The following is a 22284-nucleotide window of genomic DNA, read 5'->3' as shown; positions in this document are numbered from 1 at the left end:
TGAGCATGGAATTCTCTTTGGCCTTTTCCAGTGTTCTAATCCAGATTACCCTTTTGTAAATTTGTGGTTGTCTAGGCCTGAAAATACTTGTGTTTATGTGTGAACTGTGTGATATTGGCTATATAAGGAATCAGTCTTGGACACTGCAGAAGCCATTTTCCTGCAAACACAAGAAGCTGCTTGAATAGAATTAGCTCATAGGACCATACAGACTGTTACTGACACACCGACAGTAACAGTCCAAGATCCCAGGCAAGATTTTTTTTCTCCCAGACTAGCTGTGGAACTGAATCCGAATATTCATCTTTTGTAACACTTTTTCATGAGATATGGTCCTTCCACAGTGGCATTTTCCCAAGTAAAATACTCAAATCACTGTTTGAAATCTTTTTAAAATGATCTTGTAAATGATGATATTCTATCTCACACCATTATTCTCAGAGGCATTCCAGCTAGTTTTTTAAAACATGAGGTATATGGAACTTGTATCTTTGGATTGGAGCTTTTTAAAAAAGAGTAAAAATTGTACTTTCTGAATGGCAGAGAGTGAGAATTCCCATTGCCAGTCTTCATCCTATCAATCCTACGCAAACCAAAGTTTTCATATTCAGAGTAATAAATCCATGGATCAAAGATAAAAAATGTGACTTTGGTTTATCAGGAGCTTTATAGCACAGAAAACCCATGCAATGATGTTGCTTCCTTAGTAGCTAGGTTTCAAGTGAGCAGTTTTCTTATAGTTTTTTGGCCTCTGTTTACTCCAGAAACTTTCAAATACTTAGGCAATTGTGAAGTATGTAAAAATATTTTTTGCTTTTTGTTGCATTGGTTTACTTCTAACTACTGTTTTTTTAACCATCTGTTATTTGCTGGAATTATATTTAATCTCATTCGATAGCTCTGGACACAAACCGTATACCTGTTCCTAAAGTAACATGACCACTCTTCCTCTAAATGCAGAGATTCTAAAAACAGAATTAAGTGAAGTCAGAGTGCCACCTCATGGTAGTTAACAATATATACACATTAATGATGTAAGCTACAAACTTTTCACACACACACAAACACAGAGTCAAATGTTCTGTTTTAACATTAAGCAATACCAGCAAATCTATGCCAGGTATTTATACTGGAAATTATTAGACAAATTATTGGACTTAGAGAATATAGCAGAAAACAAAAGGAAGGTTTTATAGCCAGCCTTTTTATAATGGACCAAGTCCTAACATCTCAGAAAAATATATTGCAAAAATATACTGCAATATCTGAATGAGTCCTACATACAGAACAAGTATCAACCAGTATTCTGACATTCTTTATGGAGAAATCTACGACCTTCCCAGTTACATTTACTAGAACATCATAAACAGGCCTACTTGGGAAGGATAGAAAGCCACAATCTATCTTTGCCCACGACTATTTAATTTTTACAATAACCTATAAGACAACTCTGTGGCACATTGGGTCTTCTTTGAAAGATAGTGCAGTCTTTTTGTGATTAGAAATAAATATTACATTTTAGGCTGACCTTTTTTACTGGACAGTCCCATGATCATCTAAGAATATATATCATAAACAGAAAAATAATCAGTGGTATGTGAACTTCACTAAGAAGTCAATATTTATTTACCCAGGCAGATATACAGAAAGACCACAGGTGGGCAAAAAAGCAACACCAGTGGGAATGTAGGAAATCACACATCACCACAGGGATGCTACAACTGCCACAACTTTGCCGATAAATCTGACCTGAACATTGTGAAAATTTCAATTGCACAGGTGTAACGGGTCCCAAATATTTTATACATTTTTTAAGTTAGCAGATTTTAGATACCTTGATTCAAACATTATTGTGGCATAATGCAACGTTTGGGCTAACCCTGTACAGACAGGTAAACACAATGAGTTTCAGTAATATATACATTCTGAAATGGATCTTTTAGACAAAGCAAAGTACTATCCCTCTAAACCAGGAAGTGAGCACAAAGCAATTGTTATAGGGTTAAGAAAAGTTTTGGTTTAGATTTTCTTTTATATGGACCACTTGATGAAATTGTACCAATAACTGAAAAATATAAGCAGGGGCAGTTTATTATTCAAGAACTGATGTTACTTACTTTGATAATGAAATGCCGCAAGAAAAATTCAGAGAGCACCAAGGACCCCACCCTTCAATTCTGAATTACCAATATTCTTTTCTCTTGGTATTCAGGAAATCCAAGGTTTATGGAGTAGATTAGGAGGTCAAAAGACATCCCAGAATACAGTGGCCACTTCCAGAATGATACAAATAAAATTATATATCCATGGAATTACCAAGTGGGAGGATTTGTCTTTTTATTTTTAATAAAACTCAGATCCTAGCCTTCATTATTTTTTTAAAAAAACCCTACAAATGTAGTCTGGAGCAGGGGTCTCCAACCTTGGCAACTTTAAGACTTGTAGACTTCAACTCCCAGAATGGCTGAGGGACTTAAGGAGTTGAAGTCCACAAGTCTTAAAGTTGCCAAGGTTGAAGACCCCTGGTCTGGAGCATCAGTGAGCAAGACCAAGCAAGTGGTCCATTTTAAATAACAGTACAGGTGATATTCCAAAGTCAGAGAGGTATAAAAGCCCTCTATCATCATATACTTCAGAAAATACTCAAAATAATGTTAATCCACACTAAAGTTAGTCTGAAGTCAAATGTATATCTTGATCAGCTTATTGAATATGACAGACTTTATGCTATTGCCCAATATGTTACTCTCAAGCAGGCATAGAAGGCAGATCCAGAATATTAAGCTATACTAACTGAACCTATTGGTTTATCACTGCACTATATTTATTCATTTTCTTCAGCAATCACATGAATTTTGTCTTTTGTCTGACCAAGACCCCAAAATTAATTTCCTATGATAGTTGGTTTTGCTTGCAAAACTTTATACCTGATCATAGACTGGCATCTTAAATGAAGATCAGTTGGTTTAATCTCCATTTTTAGTGTTTTACTTTTTCTGTCATGACTGTACAAGTCATCTTGTATCAGTTATTTTATAATTTATTTGTAGAATTAGTTCAGAATTTAGATGAAGTTAAGTATTTGGAGATGGGCCTATATAGACATTTTAATTAAATTTTAAAGGATACTCAAAAAATAATGCAGTACATTTCTTTCCTTGAAATATTACTGAGTTGTAAATCCACAAAAGAAAATTACTCATCACATTAGCAGTAATCTCCATGCAGGAGTTGCCTACTAATCACTTCTCATATGTGACTGACAAAAATATCCAAGTCTTTGTGAGCTTATTTAGATGATTCCAGAATACAGGCATTGCCATCCTTATAGAAGCCCATTTTACACTTAATTTGCTTGTGACACAAGCATCGAGGGTAGATTAACAGAACCTCTATGAATATCTATTTTTAAGAAAGAAAATGGTTTAGAAGAAACAGGTAAGCTTTTGTCTACTGAAAAACACATTGTTTCCCCCTGTATTCCTATCTCAATAACTTGTCATTTTATACCCGAAATTTTGCTCCTATAGTCCCCAATTAGCAACCGTTTGGGGGAAAATATAATTTTGCCTAATAAGTGAATGCAAGAATAAGAAACAAAATGCATGTTACCAACAAAACCAACATTATTTTCTGTATAGATCTTTCTTAAATATTGCATATATACCTGTATCAAAGCAGTAAAAATGGTGTATATTAAAAGGTGGATTAAAAAAGAAAAGTAATACACAAAGCAATTTAGAATGTAATTATATACACATCTATTCAGAATTAAATCCCACCAAATTCAGCAGACCTTACGGTCGGTCACGTAAGAATGCAGAGCATTACTGACTAAACTGCATTTTTTCCCCTTTCATTAGAAATATGTGGCCTTAAGGGTTCCTAAACTTTTTAAGTCTTAAGGGGTGAAACAGCAACACCAGTCACATTATTCATTGTCCTTGCAACAAGGGATATTTTGATTAGATTCTTTCACGTGCCCAACCTGCCCCAAGCTTTCAAAGCATTCTATATTAAGCAATTGTTATGTTTTGTTTTCACAGCAGAGATTAGTGATATCCCTGCCACTGAGATCATTGTTTCTATGGCAACAAAATATACATCAGAAAGCAGAGGCTTTCATTTCAGTGCTGTAAAAATAAGCAGAATACCCCAAAAGAAAAGCATGGCTGTTGGAAAAAGTTTTAGATCCACATAATCCACTTCAGATCCACATAATACTCCAGAACAAAAAAGAATCTGCTTATTTCATCAATCACTCCATTGAGTCTTCCTTTCTGAATGACATGTCACTATGGAAACAGTGGCATTAATTTAGGAGCATATATAAGAGGAAGTGTGAAAAGAGAACCATAGTTGGTACATTGCACTGAAACATACTATGGTTGGTTTGGATTTAGTATGATGTAAAGCCGTTTTCAATAGAATACAATTAAGTAAGGTGTGAACTCAGTCTGAGTGTATATGTGTGCAAAAGACACTCCCTAGACTTTATCAAAAGTATGAATCAAAATGGAAACAGCAACCATTGAGCTGTAATAAGAGTAACTCCATGCACTTAGAATTAGGTTATGAGTTAAGTAGAAAATCACAAGGGAAAATCATTGTAATAATTTAAAACTACTGTTGTGGTTACATGAAAATGATTTTGACTTCCAATTAAATACAAGCACAGGGATTAAACAACTACCATTAATTATAGAAATGACATAATCCAAACTAGTCAATATTGTAATTTCTTGGATATCATGTATGCTAGTATTGGTTTTTATTACATTTAAATCCCAGTGTTACAGTTCAATTTAATATATTACCTTAATGAAAGCATAATTGCTGTCTATATATGATGTTGTCCATTTAATGCTTTTTTTTTCAACAGGATTTATGCATTACCTATTAATATATTCCCATCTCAAAAATACTATTTAATTTTATCTATGTGAATATCTTTCCTCTCTAAAAAGGGAAATAAAGTCCACTCTTATTTTTTTTCTCATCATATTAAATGAACATATGAATGGTTTCTGCCTTGAATCTCATTTTATTTATTTTTCACATTTCTGAGCCACCTATGTCCCTCAGAGAAATACTCTATGTACAATAAAATCATGTGATAATAACAAACAACATAATGGTAGCAACTATATAACTGTGATATCAATAAAAGGACAATATTTATTTTAACATATTTTATAAGTTAATTGGATTATATTTATTTTATGATGCCACACAACACTTTCTGTGTTTAGTAACTGAACAAAGAAAGCATATTAATCTGAAAAATGGAACAGCATGCCAAAATTGACTCAGAACAGAAACCTGTGGATTTCACAGTGGGAAACTGGTTCAGTAAATTAAGAACTCACAATGCTGCCATTCTGGTTTCCATTCACTAAAGCCAGCATTCCCAACAATATACCTTATATATTACTTGTCACCATGTCTTATTTTTAAAATCCTGGCTATCTTACAAGTGTTCAAAAGCAGTATTCTAGCACAGACCTTCCATAACAATACTTAGCTGAAGGTTTTCTTTTACTTTTTGACAGTATGGTTTTTAAATATACATTACATTTTAACATTTCAACTTTCTTCTGCATAGAATCTTGGAGAGAATCTTGGAAGCATTTCTATATAGGACAGGTTTACAAAAGAATCTAATATGGTTGCAGTTTTCTGTAAATGATTATAAGCATGAAAGACAAGCACCTTCCATGCCAGATTACTGGGAACAGAAAACAGTCAGATCTTTAAGTCAGATGTACAAAAAGCATTGAATAGGCTATACTCTGTATGAAAAACATTTCATAGTTCTACATTTTTAAACACTGTGAACAATTTCATGATTGTGACTCTGCAGAATATAAAAGAAAGTAACATGGCATACAAATTCTGTATCTGAAATTATCAAATGCTTTAGATATTGGAAAATATATATAAGAAGGAAGACAAGCACAAAGTTTTGACATATTTTACAAGTATATCTTCTGCCAAAATAAAGTATATCTTCTGCCTTACCTGCATACGAAACTAAAATTGATTCATGTCCTTAAACACACTACCTTTCACAGTAATTCTTAGATTCGTTGTCAATTTCAGGGTTAGAATATCCATCTACTACAAGTTTCCTATGGAAAGTATATAGAACGGCTGCATATTATTCATTTCTGAATACTGTAATTCTTCTGATTTGTGGTGTGAATAGGAAAACAAAGGGCTTTAATGGAGCTGTTTATATTAAATGCAGGACACACACAATTCTGGAAATCATAACTTTCCTTCCTAAAATCAGTTTACTGTACTTATAAATAGCTATGAGAGCTTGTTACCAACTAAGTGACACATGGAAAAGTAAATTCAGGTTGCATTATTCATATTATCAAAATATTGAAATCTCTTTACATTTTGTGGAATTTACTGTAGTACCTGACAATATGACACAATCATATGAAAATATAGTCCAAACTCCTTGTTGATGGGTAAAATCCATTACTACAGCAACCTGAAGCAGGCCAATTTGGTTTTACAAAGCTGTAATAAGTAAGAGTCTTCCACTTTCAAAGGTAGCCTGTTTTTATTCTGGAATGGACCTTATCACCATGTACACATTCTTCATGGATAATCAACCTTTTTTTTTTTACTTTACTGATCAGAAAAAAAGTTGGAATACTTTTTTTTCTCTTTCCTATTATCCCACACCTTTCTTTTCCTCCATTTCTCTATCATCTTTATTTTCATTTGTATTTTATATTATGATAATCTCAATAAAATGTATATTATAATGGATAAACTAACCATTTTACTGAATTGTATCAACTTGGTACAAGTTTTTAAAAATATACCAACTGGGCTATCAGAAAACATTTTCTTCATTTACATCAGAGGCACAAGTTTCTATCATGGAAATTGCGTTCTTTTAAAAAATAAATTGTGACAGGAAGATCCAGGACATATTTTAACCCATTGGGTAGCTGAATAATTTAGTTATTTTGTTTTGCAGTTTAAATTACATTAAGCCCATTCAATTGTACAACTTTAATAACAAAAATCTAACAAATACCAAAGTCAAACTGAAATAACTGAGCTTGACTTCTGTACTAGAAATCAATAAAACTATACTGAAAGAACAGACTAAGAAATTGCTGGTTTTAGTATAGTAATACTATTGGGTCAAGTATGTTTAGACTAGACTACACATATTGTTTATTCAAACTGTATTTTCAAATTATATAGAAAAGCTGAGGGTATTTTGTTTACAATTGAGTTACATATTAGAGTTGTATTCTATACTTACAAAGTAACCATTGTAGGAAAGATACGAGCTTTTAAAGAGCATGTAGAATATAAAAATCAAGTCAGGCACTTCCATTTTTTTCAGTTTAAAAGGAGAGAGCTCCACCAATACCACAAGGCAAAGAAGGTTGATGAATTGTTATACAAAATACATTTCCTATTTAGTTTCCTTTTTTATAAAGGCACTTTATATACAGATAGGGAACTGGTTAATAATCCTGTTAGCCTCAATTTTAATCTAGCTTCTTTATCATAGAAACACTTTGATACAAATGTAAGTGCATTTTCTTTTGCTTTTCTACAATTAAAATATTTGGTACTGTAAGAAATATTGAATTTACACTCCTTCAGAAATTATCAGATGACATCATGATGTCTTAGCCACTTGGAACAAAAATATCAAATTATTTTCTTCACATGAATAGGAATCTGTCAGAAGTGGGTTTGAAGTCTTTTATTTTCTTCACGCAATCTTTCAATTTCGGCTACTAAACTGTCATTTATAGAATATCTTTCAAGTAAGGCATGCATTTCATTCTAGAGAAAAGAAAAGAAAATCAATATGTAACAGAATAATTAATATTAAATTACTGTTAAATATGAAATTTCAATAGCAACAATTAAAAAGCACCTTCGGGTTTTTTTTTAACAGAAAGGTAGACTTTGTAGTTGTCACGAACAATCAAAAACAACCAAAATGTTGTCACATTCTTTACTTTTTAAGTAAACCAATAATCTGGAAATGACCATTGCTAAACCCAACAATCTTGTACCATTTTTTGTCCTGGCTCCAACCTCCCCCTTTCAGGTTGCTGAAAAGTTTCGCACTGTTTGGCTCCACAGTAAAGGATTATGGAATTGCATTTTAAAACATCTGCGTGCCCCAGATTTAGAATAATAAAATATTAAGCGCTGCAATGAAAGGGAAGTTTGTCAACATATATGTACACCTCTTTATATTTGTATACATACCAACTGAACATGAAACTGTTTGATCATTTCTACTTGCAAATTTACAATGTCACGATGACAAGCTTCCCTGAGGAGAGAAAAACACCAATTTATGTCACAAGTCTAGTCGTTTTTTTTCTCCAACTCAGAGATTTACTACTACAGAGGTAATTTCAAAATGATAAACTATCATCCCACTATATCCCCTCACTTCAATGTTAATCTATTTCTTTGATGGAACCTACTAGAAATAAAAGGCTATTAGGAAAGAGACCGTTTCTCTTCATCTTACTGCATTTCCAGTGTCAAGTACCCAATATGACAGCTAATGCATCAGGCTTCTATTACTCTGGTAAATGGAATACAGAGAAAAATATCTGTTTATTTTAATGAACAGAAGTGTGCAAAACTCTCGTGGTGGAAAACTCTTCTGTGGGAAATTCTGCAAAATTGTATAATTCTGTGAATACTTCTACAAAATACAACAGGATAAATATAATTTGTGACATAATATGACAAGTAAGAAATTGTATGTTTTGTTGCAGGCACAAACTATGCATCAGTTTGTGTGCGTGAGCATGCATGTGTGTGTATATGCACAATACAGTTTGCTGAATCCTAAACTGGAAACTATGAAATCGACTGTTTTGATTCTTTCTTCTTAGGAAACATGCTGTTCACACTGTTTCAGTGTCTCAGGCTGTTTCTCTCCCCCCATATACCCTATTTTATTACAAGTATTAAATAATCCCCTAAATTAGGAGATTCTCATAGATTCAAAAGTGTGTAATTTGCCTATAGTACGTGAATACTCAGTACCAGTACCAATGCACTAAAAGAGTCTATTTTGTATTTATCTTGAAAAAAATTGGAAATAGAAGCCTTACCAAAAATTTAGATAATTATTTTCAAACACTTGGTAAAATATACTGCCTAAAATATTTGCTATATTTTAGATATGAATTGAAATAAGTACAAATAGAAAACATTTCTTTTCATTCTCAATAATTTTCCACAGGACTACTTCTTCTAATAAAAAAATACAAGAGGGTAGTCTTCTAAATTTTTGTTGCACTGGTTACTTGTTTGCACTGCGCTTGAATACTTTATACAGTAAAGCCATCAATGAATGCATAATCTGACAAGGGATTCTTCAGTCTGATTGTTACAGAGCATAATGCTGTTCTATGACCAACAGAAAGAAATTATCACTCATTTGCCTGCTAAACTTCACCACTATATAGTAGCATTCTAGTATATTACATTATTTAAAATGTAATATAATAATATTTATCAAATAAAAGAAAAAATATTTTATGCATCTAGTTTCTACAAGCAACTTCCAGGTGAGGCAATGTTCAATATGTAACACAAAAAGAGTTGGTTGTACTTTGATATGTAAATACCATGTTTCTCCAACAATACGGCCTCCACCAATAGGAAGCCCCACCATGTTTTATTGGCATAAAATCAAATTAAGCCCCTCCCCCCAAATTAAGCCCCATATTAAACATGTAAAATGGGGGGGAGCGGGGGGGGCTTGCCGTTAGTAAGTACTTTTGTTGCATGCCCGGATATGGTGCTGCCTGCGTTGGTGGGGCACTTCATATCGGGAGACCTTCCACCGTTGCTTTTCCCTTCTCCCTTGCTTTCCCTTCTCCCTTGCTGCTGCGGCGTTTGGCGCAGCCACGTGCGGCCAGTCAGGGCTCCTCCCTGCAACCGGAGCCCTGAGGAGACACTTGGCTTCAGGCGCTCCCGTCTTCCCTTTGCTTTCGAAGGTAAAGCGAATTATTTTATTTTATTATTATTATTTTAGTATTATTTTATTATTTTATTTTGCCCAGCCCTTACGGCTCTGGCGTGGCCCTGGCGGGCAGCGAGCGCCTCCCCGCCGGACCCTCCGCTCATCCTGCCAGGGCCGCGCCAGAGCCGTAAGGGCTGGGCAAAGCTGGGAAAGTGAGCCGCGGGTGTGTGCATGCCTCCTCCTGCCCCTTGTTCCCAAATCTCGCCCGGGCTGGCGGGCGCTAACCTCGCTCGTTCTCCCCGCGTCGGGCTACGGGTGGTGGCTGTTTCTGCTGCGAGCGGCTCAGACCCGCTGATGCTGCTCCGCAGCCGCCCGCCTGGCCTTTGAGGTGGAAGAGCTCGCTGGGCTGAAGGGAGCGGCGCGTCAGAGGCGCGCAGCATAGGGAGGTCGGGGAGGAACGGAAGAGGCCCCGGGAGATTAGCCTCCCCACGTGGGGTTGGGCTGCCCTCTCGGGCAGGGGAGGCTTTGTAAAATAATTCGCTTTACCTTCGAAAGCAAAGGGAAGACGGGAGCGCCTGAACCAAGTGTCTCCTCAGGGCTCCGGTTGCAGGGAGGAGCCCTGACTGGCCGCACGTGGCTGTGCCAAACGCCGCGGCAGCAAGGGAGAAGGGAAAGCAACGGTGGCTCGAACCCGAAGGTCTCCCGAATATCCAAGCTGTCGCCGCCTGCCCACCCACCCGAGGATGCAAGGGGGGAGAATTAAGTCACCCCCCGAAAAGACGTCCTAGCCGTTTTTTCGGGGGTCAAAAAAAAATAAGGCCCGGCCTTATTATGTGAGAAACACGGTATTTACTTTTGTTATCTTGGCAAGCTTCTAAAAAATATGGATCCAGATAAAGGAACATAAAACATTAAAGAAGCAACTAATATACTATAGTTAAGGAATGTTACTACCAATCATAGAGGAAGACCTATGATTAAAGGAATATCTGCAGTGCTTTAAATAAACAATGCAATATAAACCTATTGAACTTTAATATTTATAGTATTTGTAATAGTTTTCTAGAATTCTATGAATAAAGTACAGTAGAGCCTGAGCAGATTCAATAGTAGAAAATCTAAGGTGCCACCCACCTCACCACACTGCTCCACAAGAGTTCTCCTGATCATTGGCCATCTTGGCCCTGGCTTCTAAACATTAAAGTCCAATAACATCTAAAGAACATGATTTCTCCAGTTATGCTATAAACATTTTCCATCATCACCACTATATGGGTCTCCTGCATTTTTTTAGGGGGGGGGGGGATTTTTACAGAATCAACCCAGAAATTACAAGACTGACACAAAAATCGCACCCCCGAGGTCTTCAAGTTCCTCTTGAGAACTAGTACTGTATATTTAGCAGTTTTCATTTTCTTCAGGACCTGAGGTATTTTCTGCTAAGCGAATTGGAGAGAAGATAACTACTGATGAATGAGCAGGGAATTTCATGCATGACAGCCTGTAATAGTTATATGAAGATAGGAAATGATATGAAAATGACATTAGCAGTTGTTTCAAGACTGACAAAATATTATTAAGGCAACCATTTCACGTTTTTAAGAAACCTGTTTCACTCCTGAATCAGGGCACACCAAAATCAAAATGGTTCAGTTTTGAAATATTTTATATACTATGTTAGGTATAACATTGATACCAAATATGGTTTGGGTGAATAAATATATAAAACTTAGATATCATGGTTTAAGTGCTTATCACTTTAAGCACAATGCTGCAGGCAATTAGCCGAAGGGTGCGGTTAGAAGTTACAATATAAGGAAGCATTAGAAGCTGGAAAGCTTACTGTGACTAACTGTGTCTTACTGCGACTAACTGTGTCTTACTGTGACTGTAACTGTGCCTGTGACTGAGATGTTCCTGTCTGCTACTGTTTTGCTGATTTATTGCTGAATTCAACTGTTCTACTGTTTGAACTTCTTGCTGAATATCCAGCGTTTGTTCCTCTGGAGAGAGGCACCGAGGAGGAGAAGATATCTTTATCGGCTGATAAAGATATTGCAAGGACTATTAACTTGGACTATACTAGTGAGTCTTACTGGATGGAAATACTGTGAATGACTTAATGGACTGAATGACAATGCTTTAAACTCTAAATGGATTAAAAACTATTTAAACTACAAACAGTGTTTGTGTTCAGTGTGTGTATACTCTGGGGCCCTTCCGCTCTCGTTTGGCTGTCTGGTTTGACTACTGCTGCAATACTCTGCTAGGGGTTAATCCCCAAACACTAACATACTAACATATACTAAGTGGTAAAGTTCATGAAAAATAAATGTGTAGAACAACATGGTAAAGTAACATATGAATCTAATTCTCTTTACCTGAAATCATCCAGAGTTTCTTGTATCATATTCTGAATGAAATGAATTTGTATTGACGATAAAGGTGCATTCAATCGGCTGTTTCCAATAGTATCTACTATTTTCTCAGATAGTGTACTAGCAACTCCAGAAGTAATATTGGAGGTTATCTTTGGACCTATGCAAAATAACCAAGAAGTGTGAGCATTTCAACTGTACAGGAATAAAAAGAAGGGAAGCAGCCTGCAAGCTAGCATATTGAAAAGACATCTATATCTACTCTTACCATGTCATTTCTCATCATAGTCTATAATGCAAAATAAGGAAGAGTTATTAATAATTCCTCACTCAGTGTACAAATTTAGAGCAAGCTTATGACCAAATTATTAAGGATAAAATCTTAAAGGATACTAATCAAATTTGAAGAAACTAATCATATCTTGAGTATTATACCACAAAAGTTACACATACCTGTCGAGGTAGTACCATTAATTGGTGATTCATATAAAAGTTGTGTCTGGATATTCTTAATAAGTCTTTCTCTGGAATCAGGACTCTTGATTAAATTGGCAACAGGTGGAGTATTCAGAGCTGAAGACTCAGAGCCCGAGTTCAACTACAGCAGGAGGGGACAGAAAAAACAAGTATTAAAATCCCATAACAATATAAAAAAAGGACAGGAGAGACCTATCAAAGCGCAATAAGTGGTTATTTTTGCTACCAGCATGATTGTTGAAATGTAACAACTTCTCGCTTATTTGAATGCTATTTATCACATACTAGGGTGCAAATCCTAGTGATCCAAATCACTGGCAGCTCTTCTCTCCTCAAATGCAATAAGTATATCTGATCTGCTTATTATAACTTTCAAGAGGACGTACACAAGGCTTTTGGGTTTTAATCCATATATGTTCTTAACTTGTCCATGCAATATCAGGTTTTGTATACAGTAGCATCTATAGCAGGGCTGTCAAACTCGCAGCCCACCAGCCAGATGCATCTGGCCGTGCCGTGTAGCAAAGGGGGGGGGGGAAGTCCCAACATGTCACGTGATGCTGCCATGAGTTTGTCAGTCCTGGTCCTATAGCATCTATCTAATTTTAAGTCTGTTTTTAACTGTTCTTTTTAAGTCACATTTTTATATTGTTTTATGATGTTTTTTGTAAACTGCCCAGATTCACTTAGGTGAGATGGGCAGCATACAAATTTGATAAATGAATAAATATGGAGGTGAAAACAAGGATCGAGATGCCGACTTACAAAGCAGGACCCATCCCGTTTTTATCACTTGATAAACCACTGTACTGATAAACTCTCATACTGGGACAAAGTGTCAAACTATCAAATAAGCAAGTACCATAATTCTGGCATGTTAGAATCATTCAAGAAAACAAGGTCCAACCTATGGGTAGCCTTCATCATTCCTTTCCTTCTAGGACCCAATAATAATAATAACAGCTGATAGTTCCAAAATGAACGGAAGAAAAACATGTGCATATAGTCACAGTGTTCCGAATCTATCTTGTTACAAAACTGATGCAGATGACAATCTTAAAGGTCATTCCTGCAAGATTGTATGACGGAAGAAGTAACAGCTTTTATGTTTTATGCAAAGGGGAGAAGTTGAAAGCAAAATAAAAAGCAAAACTATAATCACACTATACCTGTTTGATGTGCTCATTGGATTCTTGTTTTCCATGATTTGTTTTTTTAGCATCAATATCTGGATGCTCATTTTCCTCTTTAATGGGGGATCCAGAAAATATATTAAATGGACTTGAATGAACAATATGTGGATTTGATCCTGCTGGATTTTTTCTTGCAGGTAAAGCAGTATTAAACTGAGAGAGAAAATCCATGCTTAAAAGATAAGACTGAAAATCCAAACCTATAATGCAAAGCAAAAGATCATATATTTGCATTGCTTAATTAAAAACTTTCTTGATACATAGTCGAAAGTCTTTTGAAATGGTTTTTTACTGTTACTTCTAGATTTCTGGTATAATACTACTACTACCATTAATAAAACAGAAAGTGCTTACCATCATTCTTTCCTGGAACATCTTCATTTGTTTTACAAGCCACAATATCTAGAAAAGATAAATAGATATTGATAGTATAAGAAGAAGAAGAAAACAGTAGTCCACTTTTAATCTAATTTTACAGAGAAATTCTGTTTTCTAAGTTATGAGCTATTCCATCAAGTTTGTATCATTTATAAATGTAATAAACATTCACTCCATTTCTTCATCCAAATCATTGATAAAAAGTATTGAAGAAAAAAAAGATCCATTTAGGATCTCCCTCCAATTTGATAAGAAATAATTGATAAGCATTCTTCAAGTCAACCTTGGGTCCACCTAATATATATGGCTACAGACTAACATTCTAACCATAAGAGCCAATAATATAGTAAGAGTCCTAATGCAATAAGCAGAGTTCTTACCAGAAAACATACAGTTTAATTTCAGCATCAACATACCATCTCGAAGTGGAGAAAATAGGTCACCCAAACTATTTCTTCCCAAGTCTTCAAAATTACTTGAATTAGAAGTATTCCCATGATCCATCTCTTTGGAAGGAATTACATCCAAACTGCTGCTCTGGGTCAAACCTATAAAGGGAAAACATTTTTTAAAAATAAATTTAAGAATAAACCAAACTCTCATTCATGCAAGCAACTTCTGTTTTCATAAGCAATATAATTTGGTATATTGAAGTGTCATAACAATAATAAAACAAGTCCAGCAGATTTCAGATAAGGGGTTTAGAGATTTATAATAAGCTGACCTTTAAAAAGACGGAATGCTGCCAAAATATAATTGGTAACATGTTCCACACAACCAATGGAGCTTATTATTGAGGAAATATAATTAATACTGAATTGCAAGCAAGAGCCATAACCATTACCAACCATTACCAACCATACCTGTTAATAACTTTAATTGTGTGGACAATGAATACTAATACATTTTGTGCCAAGACACCCACAATACTGGTAGAATGCTTGTTTCCCTTAGGCATTAATTAGCAATACAGGAAGGGTTGGCAGACACATTTGCTGTCTGAATGAAGAATCACACCCCTCCCATTGTATGTGAACTTGCAGTTGTGTATTTCTTCAGCCTAAGTAAAAGTATCTGCCAGGGCACCTTAAAGTTATACACTAGTTTATGGGTGCTAACAGTAATGACTATTTCATTTTGTGTACTGGTGATATTGGCCTTAAATACAGGACAGAATTGTTTTTTCTGTAAATAAGTATTTCTCAAAATGTCTTCCAAATCTTAAAAAACGCATTATGCTGCCATCTAAATGTATTTATTGTATCTGTAATTGGAATTTTCTGGACAGATTGCAAAGCTATTCAAAACAAGAAAAATAATGAATAGTAAGAATACATTTGATATTTTTTAAAAATGCCCATAAGCATCCAGAAGTCTACAACTTTTTGTTTCTAGCCATTGCCTAGAATGGCACAATGAAAAGGATTTCTAAAATTGACCACAATGTCAAAATCAGAATTTTGTTATATTGTTTTATGCAAATTCTATATACAGTTATCTTTAAAAAGAAAGACATGCAATTTTCAAAAAGAAAGGGAATAGAATGGAATGGAATAAACAGAGCTGGAAAGGCACTTTGGAGGTCTTCTAGTCCAACCCCCTGCTTAGGCAGGAAACCCTACACCACTTCAGACAAATCATTATCCAATCTCTTCTTAATAACTTCCAGTGTTGGAGCATTCACAACTTCTGGAGGCAAGTTGTTCCACTGATTAATTGTTCTAACTGTCAGGAAATTTCTTCTTCGTTCTAGGTTGCTTCTCTCCTTGATTAGTTTCCACCCTTGCTCCTTGTCCCCATGGATAAATTATTACATGATTTTTTTAAAATATTGAAATAAATAATGCTGGGAATAGCAGACGTAGAAAAGGGTCATACTCTATTACTCTGGTGTTATGCTCTGTCTTTCTCTGCCTCTGCCTCTGCCTCTCTCTCTCACACACACACATACGGGGCGGGGGGAAACATATCTGAAGACATTGTATAGTTCAATTCTGCAGAGCTATGCACTATGTTTGCCTAAATAAGTCTGGGTTTATGAAGATCTTCAGCAAAGATGAAAAGATAAAATCAGGTTACTAGATACATAGTTCTTGAGTTAACAGCCCTGCAACAGCCTCTGGATAGGCCAAATTTCTTGTCCGAATTCAACAGCAATGCCACATTGTATATCAGTTTTAAGCATATGCTGTTTTCCCTGGCCCCAAGATGATAATTTTTTTATCATAGCCCAGCTTTTTTGCCAGGGGGAAAAATCACAGCCCTTGCTAGAGTGAATAACTTTGTACAACAAAAACATTTCAGCGGGGTTACAGAAATGTTAAAACAAAACAATGAAATAAGAACTTATATTGATTCTTTAGCACTTTTTCCGTAACAGGATTTTTTTTTTCAACAGCTTTCAAATTCCTTTTTTTACCTGATTTATCTGGAATAGCATCACTTCCTTTAACTTCATTACTTGGCATGGACTGGGGCAGGAAAGTAGTAGGTACATTAGATGTAAGATTTTTTAAAATACCAACATTCTGAATTCCTTTTTTGCAAGTTTGTTTACTTGAGCCTGTTTTATGACTAGACTAAAAATAAAAATAAGTATGTCAGAAATATTCCAAATTAAAAAAGTTATCTACAGCTATGACTAGAATCAACTATCCTGACATTTTTAATCCTTGTAAAAATAAAGCATTCAAACAAATAATTTTCATGCTAAATGTCAAACCAGTATGATTGGAAATTACAGCCATTTTGTAAACATAAAAACTGTACAGCTTGAACACAATTAAAACATAAACACAATTCAAAACTTAATAAATATGCATGATTTCTTTATTGATTTACTATAAATGGAAAATATTTAGTTTTCTTTTCTTAATCAACATTTTATCAATATGCACAAGGTGTTTTACCTTTGAAAAACTGTTACAATTCTGCAGTGTTATGCATTTCACAGATGTTTTGTGAGCACTGACTGATTTCACAGGTGCTGTCAGCTTTCTTAAATCATAATGATATATTTTTCCACGAGAAGAGCCAATAGTGAGTGAAGTTCCTTCAGGCATGAATTCTACTGCAGTTAGAGGAGTTTCTGCTACTAAAGTTCTCAACTGCCTTTATATGTCAAATAAAGATATTGAACACAAAAGGAGGGGGGAAATCCATAAGAATCTTACATACAATTTTTTAAATAAAAACTTTTATCTTACTGAGTTTTCTGTTGGGTTTGATCTGGTTACATCTGTACATCTGACCCAAGATTATTCAGTAGGCTTCAGACCAAAATAACATTTGAGAAACACATTTTCCTGATAAATGATAAATGATTATCTACCAATATGCCCATTTTATCTTTTAAGTTTTATTATTTATTCATCTTATATTTAAATATTTATACATAAAATTAACACGCAAAGGTCAGCATTCTAGTAAAATTCAAGTATGTGGCATAGCAAATTGAATTCTCGGAATCAACATCCTATACCGTATTTGTGGCTTCTGCCTAGATTTTATTTTCAAACACTCCAATTATTATAGGTTTATAATAAAAAAAAAACAGATTTAAGGTTTTAATTGTCTGAGACAGTAAAATAAATAATAAATTTCAAGGCATCAACACTGGATTTTCTCCACTTTTCCCATTTGATTTAATCTATCTAATAATGAATTGCAGAGAACTCTAAATTCAAGAAGATTTGACATATGAGTAATCATTTTCAGGTTTCATCACTTTATCTTTACTTAAGCAAACAAGATTTTTATATATGAAAAACATTCTAAAAACATTTTCAAACACAGATTTAATTTACTTTTTGATATTATTTATTTAATATAAATTTATTATTTATTATACATTGGCAGGCCATCTCACTATCAAGTGTCTAGCTGAATCTGACAAGTATATATTTACCTTTTACTTGCTGTGTCGTAGAGAATTATTCTTTTATCTAGACCTACAGTTACAAGCAGCAATTCACTGATGGGAGAAAAACAGATTTCATAAGCTGGAGCTTTATGAGCATTTTCAAAGTTATGGTACGGAGTTTGACTGTTGACATCCCATAGGGTTACAGTTCCACTGTCAGAGACGCTACCCAGTAATGCTTTCTTAAAGGGAGAATATTTCAAATGTCGTATGGGCTGTAAGAAAACAAACAAATAGTATTCCATAATTTCTATTTCAACTAAAGTTTGACTTAGCCAAAATCCAATTCTAAAGATTTAACTCAAAGTAATTAATTGCCCCACATTCATAATGTTTAATGTGCAGGGAATCTTTTAATCAAAGACTGCAAGCTGATGCATATTTGTGATAAATGTACATTTCCAAGGGGTCTTAAGATTGTATTTTTAATCCTATTAATGAAAGAATTTATTTCTCTTTTTACAACAGTTCAGGATCAAATAATAAGGTAAAGGTAACTTGAAATCTCAAAGTATCATAATCACATATGAAAGCAAAGGAAAGTGGTGATATATGCATACAAGTAGCAGCTATTAAACTAGCCACACACATCTGAAAAATGTTGTGGCATTTTTAATTATTTTAAAAGAATTGTAACATTTATACATTTCATAGGATCTCTTTCAAAAAAACTGGGAAAACCTAACATTTCTTAAGAACTGAAAGCCTTTAAAGTGAGATATTTCTATTTCAATCACCACTAAAAACATTTTACTACATTTTACTTATACATTTAGAAGTATAACACTTGTAATTTGGAAAGAATGGTACATAAAAACAGCAATGTTTTATTAAATGTATTTCTAAATGAAGCTATTTCATAATCTCACCCATTTAAAAAAAACAAGCAACATCTCTCACATTAACACATAGGAGGCCAGATATTGTTGTTTCAATATAAAATCTATGGAAATACAATACAGATAGTCCTTGACTTACAACAATATAGTGACCATTTAAAGTTACAATTGAAAAAAAAATGACATAAGACCATTTTTCATACTTATGACCATTGCAGCATTCCCATGGTCACATAATCAAAATTCAGACACTTGGCAACTGACTCATATGTATGATGGTTGCAGTGTCCTGGGCTCATATGATCACCTTCTGACAAGCAACGTCAATGGGGAAGCCAGATTCACTTAACAACTATGTTACTAACTTAATACCTGCAGTGATTCACTTAACAACTTTGGCAAGCAAGCTCGTAAAATGGGGCAAATTCACTTAACAAATATCTCATTTAGAAACAAAAAAAATGGGCTCAAATGTTGTAAGTCTACTTGTTTACAACAAGTCACTGTACAGGCTCTGACTGGGGGTGGGGAGCACTGGTACCTTTGAAAAAGGATTTTCTCTGTACGTTATTCCCATTTTCACATAAATATGAGAAAGCATGAATCCTAATTCAGCATTTTAATAAAAATTCCACCCTTAGAGGTCACCAGGAAAGAAGGAAGCATATTAAAGATGGCTTAAAGTATTAACTACTCTATGAGACACTATCCAACAATGTGACCCGAACATGTGTTTTTATTTTTTTCGTCAGGATTTTTCTTTTGTTTGTTTGCATTTGTTGCTAGATCTGGCCTATTTTCAAATTTACTAGTCTGCCAGTTTCTTGCCCCACACAAAATCTGGTCCTGTTTATTCAGTTTTGGAATGTTGAACAATAATTTTGTTGAACTGAAAAGAATAACAAATTAGAAAAAGCATGCAGAACATATCTTTATATCACATAGATTTGGATCAAAGCACAGTGACCTGATTTTTCCCTTCTAACAGCAATCCTATGACAGAGAACTGGGCAATGCAACCGGAAGGAATGCAGGGGTGTAGAATTAGAAGAGCCAACAGCATTCTGGCGCTGCTGCCCAATTATCTTAGGGATGCTCTAGGACAGTGGTTCTCAACCTGTGGGTCGCAACCCCTTTGGGGGACGAACGACCATGTCACAGGGGTCGCCTAAGACCATCAGAAAACACTTATTTTCGATGGTCTTAGGAACCGAGACACCACTCCTCTATCCTTCTTCAGATACGCCCACATGCACATACGCCCACATACGACTACCCGGCATGATGACATCATTGTGCCAACCCCATCACATATACCCCGTACAAATACAGGTGTATGTGACAGGGTTGGCGTCATAATGTACTTATGCAGACCAGTTGCACATGTATAGAGAGCAGCTACTGTGTAGAAAGCAGCTACTCTGTTAAAAGCACCTACTGTGTTGAAAGCACACTATTGGAGGTAAAACGACACTTCATGAATTATAATTACTGGGTAAATGTAAAATCATGTACTGTAAAATCATCAACTACTGCAAAAAAAAAAAAAAATCTGTACCATGGGAACTTAATCTGGATGCTGATCGGTCTTTTTATATTCAGCTGTGGTTGATGTGAATACTGCCCCCTTGTGATAGTAACTGGTATGTTTAAAAAAACAACACAGAGAATGGTAAATCATAGGAAACTTAAATGAACTGTATTGACTGAACTATGCCATGTATCATCTTTTGTATTATTAAAGCTATTGTTATTTATTATTTACATTACAATTCATAACAGTAGCAAAATTATAGTTATGAAGTAGCAACGAAAATAATTTTATGGTTGGGGGTCACCACAACATGAGGGACTGTATTAAAGGGTCGCGGCATTAGGAAGGTTGAGAACCATTGCACTAGGAGATTATTTTCCCCTCTTCAGGCCCAAGACCAGAGTAAATCATTTTTAAAATATGTATACATAAATTAGGTCCCAGTTCTCTTGCAGAGGAACAGAGCTCTGAGCTCTTATACATTATTTATTTCCAACATTGTGTCAGGTTGGAAGGAGTGAAAACAATGGGACACAGACAAGGACATTTACTGTTGTGGTTCAACTCTGTGGTCATAGCATAGCATATAGTACTCAGAGAAGAGATTGAAACTGATACAATATCCAATAGTGAGAAACAGAAAAGTAGTACCTGAAAAACCTTTAACTGAACGTCAGCACTGATACCACATTTTTATTATAAGAGCAGCCCTTTCAAATGTTTAGTCAGCAAGTCTGCCATATAAGTTTCACTGGAGTGACATGCAATTACAATTTAACAACTTTTCACATGGTAGGCAATTCTGCAATAACAATGGAAACTTTTGAATCCTGACAAGAATGCCAAGCTTAGTGTCTCCTCTTTATTGCTATTTTTTTCAAGACTGAGGCTGTGATTCAGCAAGATATTATGAAGCTAAAATTGATGGGATAATGCCCTTTTTAAAAAAATGAATGCGTTATTTGTTACCATGGAACAAACTTCCAATGAGATTATTTTCACAAATCTTCATATATTCAACATTTAGCATGCTTTGAACACACATTTAAAAGCAGTGCACGAAAATGCTAGAAGAATTTATAGGGAAGTGGGGCCTACTAGATTCTTTCTACCTCCGCGAAGTCTGTTGACCACCTCTTCATAATTAGAGGCGGGACATATTCTTATTATAATATTAAATTTATATCCCACCTTTATTTACTTAATTTACAATAATATACACAAAGACCCTAGAACCTATTTTTCTTGCAATAACCACCCTGTGAGGTGGATTGGATTTAAAGAGAGTGGCTAAAAGCCATCCAACCAAGCTTCTGTGCCTAAGGCATGACCAGAATTCAGTCCTTTGCATTTTAACCACTGTTCCAAACTGGGCTGTATATACAACAAAAGATGCATCTTTTAGAGGCTAAAATGAACATGCAGGTATTTTAAAAAAGCTGTACAAGAAAATCAGAAGTGTCAGAGTAAAACCATTTACTGTTGGAAAATAAATAATTCATTCAGTTTCAAATAAACAAGCAGAAAACCTGAAACATTTAATGTTTCTACTCATAAATTTCATTAAAAAGA

General features: G+C 34.9%; 1 protein-coding gene across 3 annotated transcripts in view; it reads right to left on the bottom strand.

Moving 5' to 3' along the window:
- Window positions 1-7182: 7182 nt before the first annotated feature.
- Window positions 7183-22284, bottom strand: part of NEDD1 (NEDD1 gamma-tubulin ring complex targeting factor) — a 37878-nt gene continuing 22776 nt past the window's right edge. The window contains exons 6-15 of one of the 3 annotated variants that reach the window (XM_026694080.2): window positions 18325-18554; window positions 17327-17528; window positions 16837-16996; window positions 14834-14965; window positions 14394-14441; window positions 14016-14239; window positions 12823-12967; window positions 12373-12529; window positions 8269-8335; window positions 7183-7833 (exon numbers count right to left, since the gene is read on the bottom strand). In XM_026694080.2, coding sequence (XP_026549865.1) covers window positions 7729-7833; window positions 8269-8335; window positions 12373-12529; window positions 12823-12967; window positions 14016-14239; window positions 14394-14441; window positions 14834-14965; window positions 16837-16996; window positions 17327-17528; window positions 18325-18554 — 1470 coding nt within the window. In that variant the 3' untranslated portion in view covers window positions 7183-7728. Of the gene's footprint in view, window positions 7834-8268; window positions 8336-11280; window positions 11664-12287; window positions 12530-12822; window positions 12968-14015; window positions 14240-14393; window positions 14442-14833; window positions 14966-16836; window positions 16997-17326; window positions 17529-18324; window positions 18555-22284 lie in introns of those variants that run through there. The other 2 variants (XM_087968135.1, XR_015750086.1) reach the window with 2 other exon arrangements.

The sequence above is a fragment of the Notechis scutatus genome, chromosome 6 (genome assembly GCF_049901735.1).
Source record: "Notechis scutatus isolate UNSWTSFEM ecotype Mainland chromosome 6, rNotScu1.2, whole genome shotgun sequence".
Taxonomy (NCBI): Eukaryota; Metazoa; Chordata; class Lepidosauria; order Squamata; family Elapidae; genus Notechis; species Notechis scutatus.
Note: the sequence above shows the minus strand (reverse complement) of the source record. Positions and strands in the feature narration are given on the sequence as shown.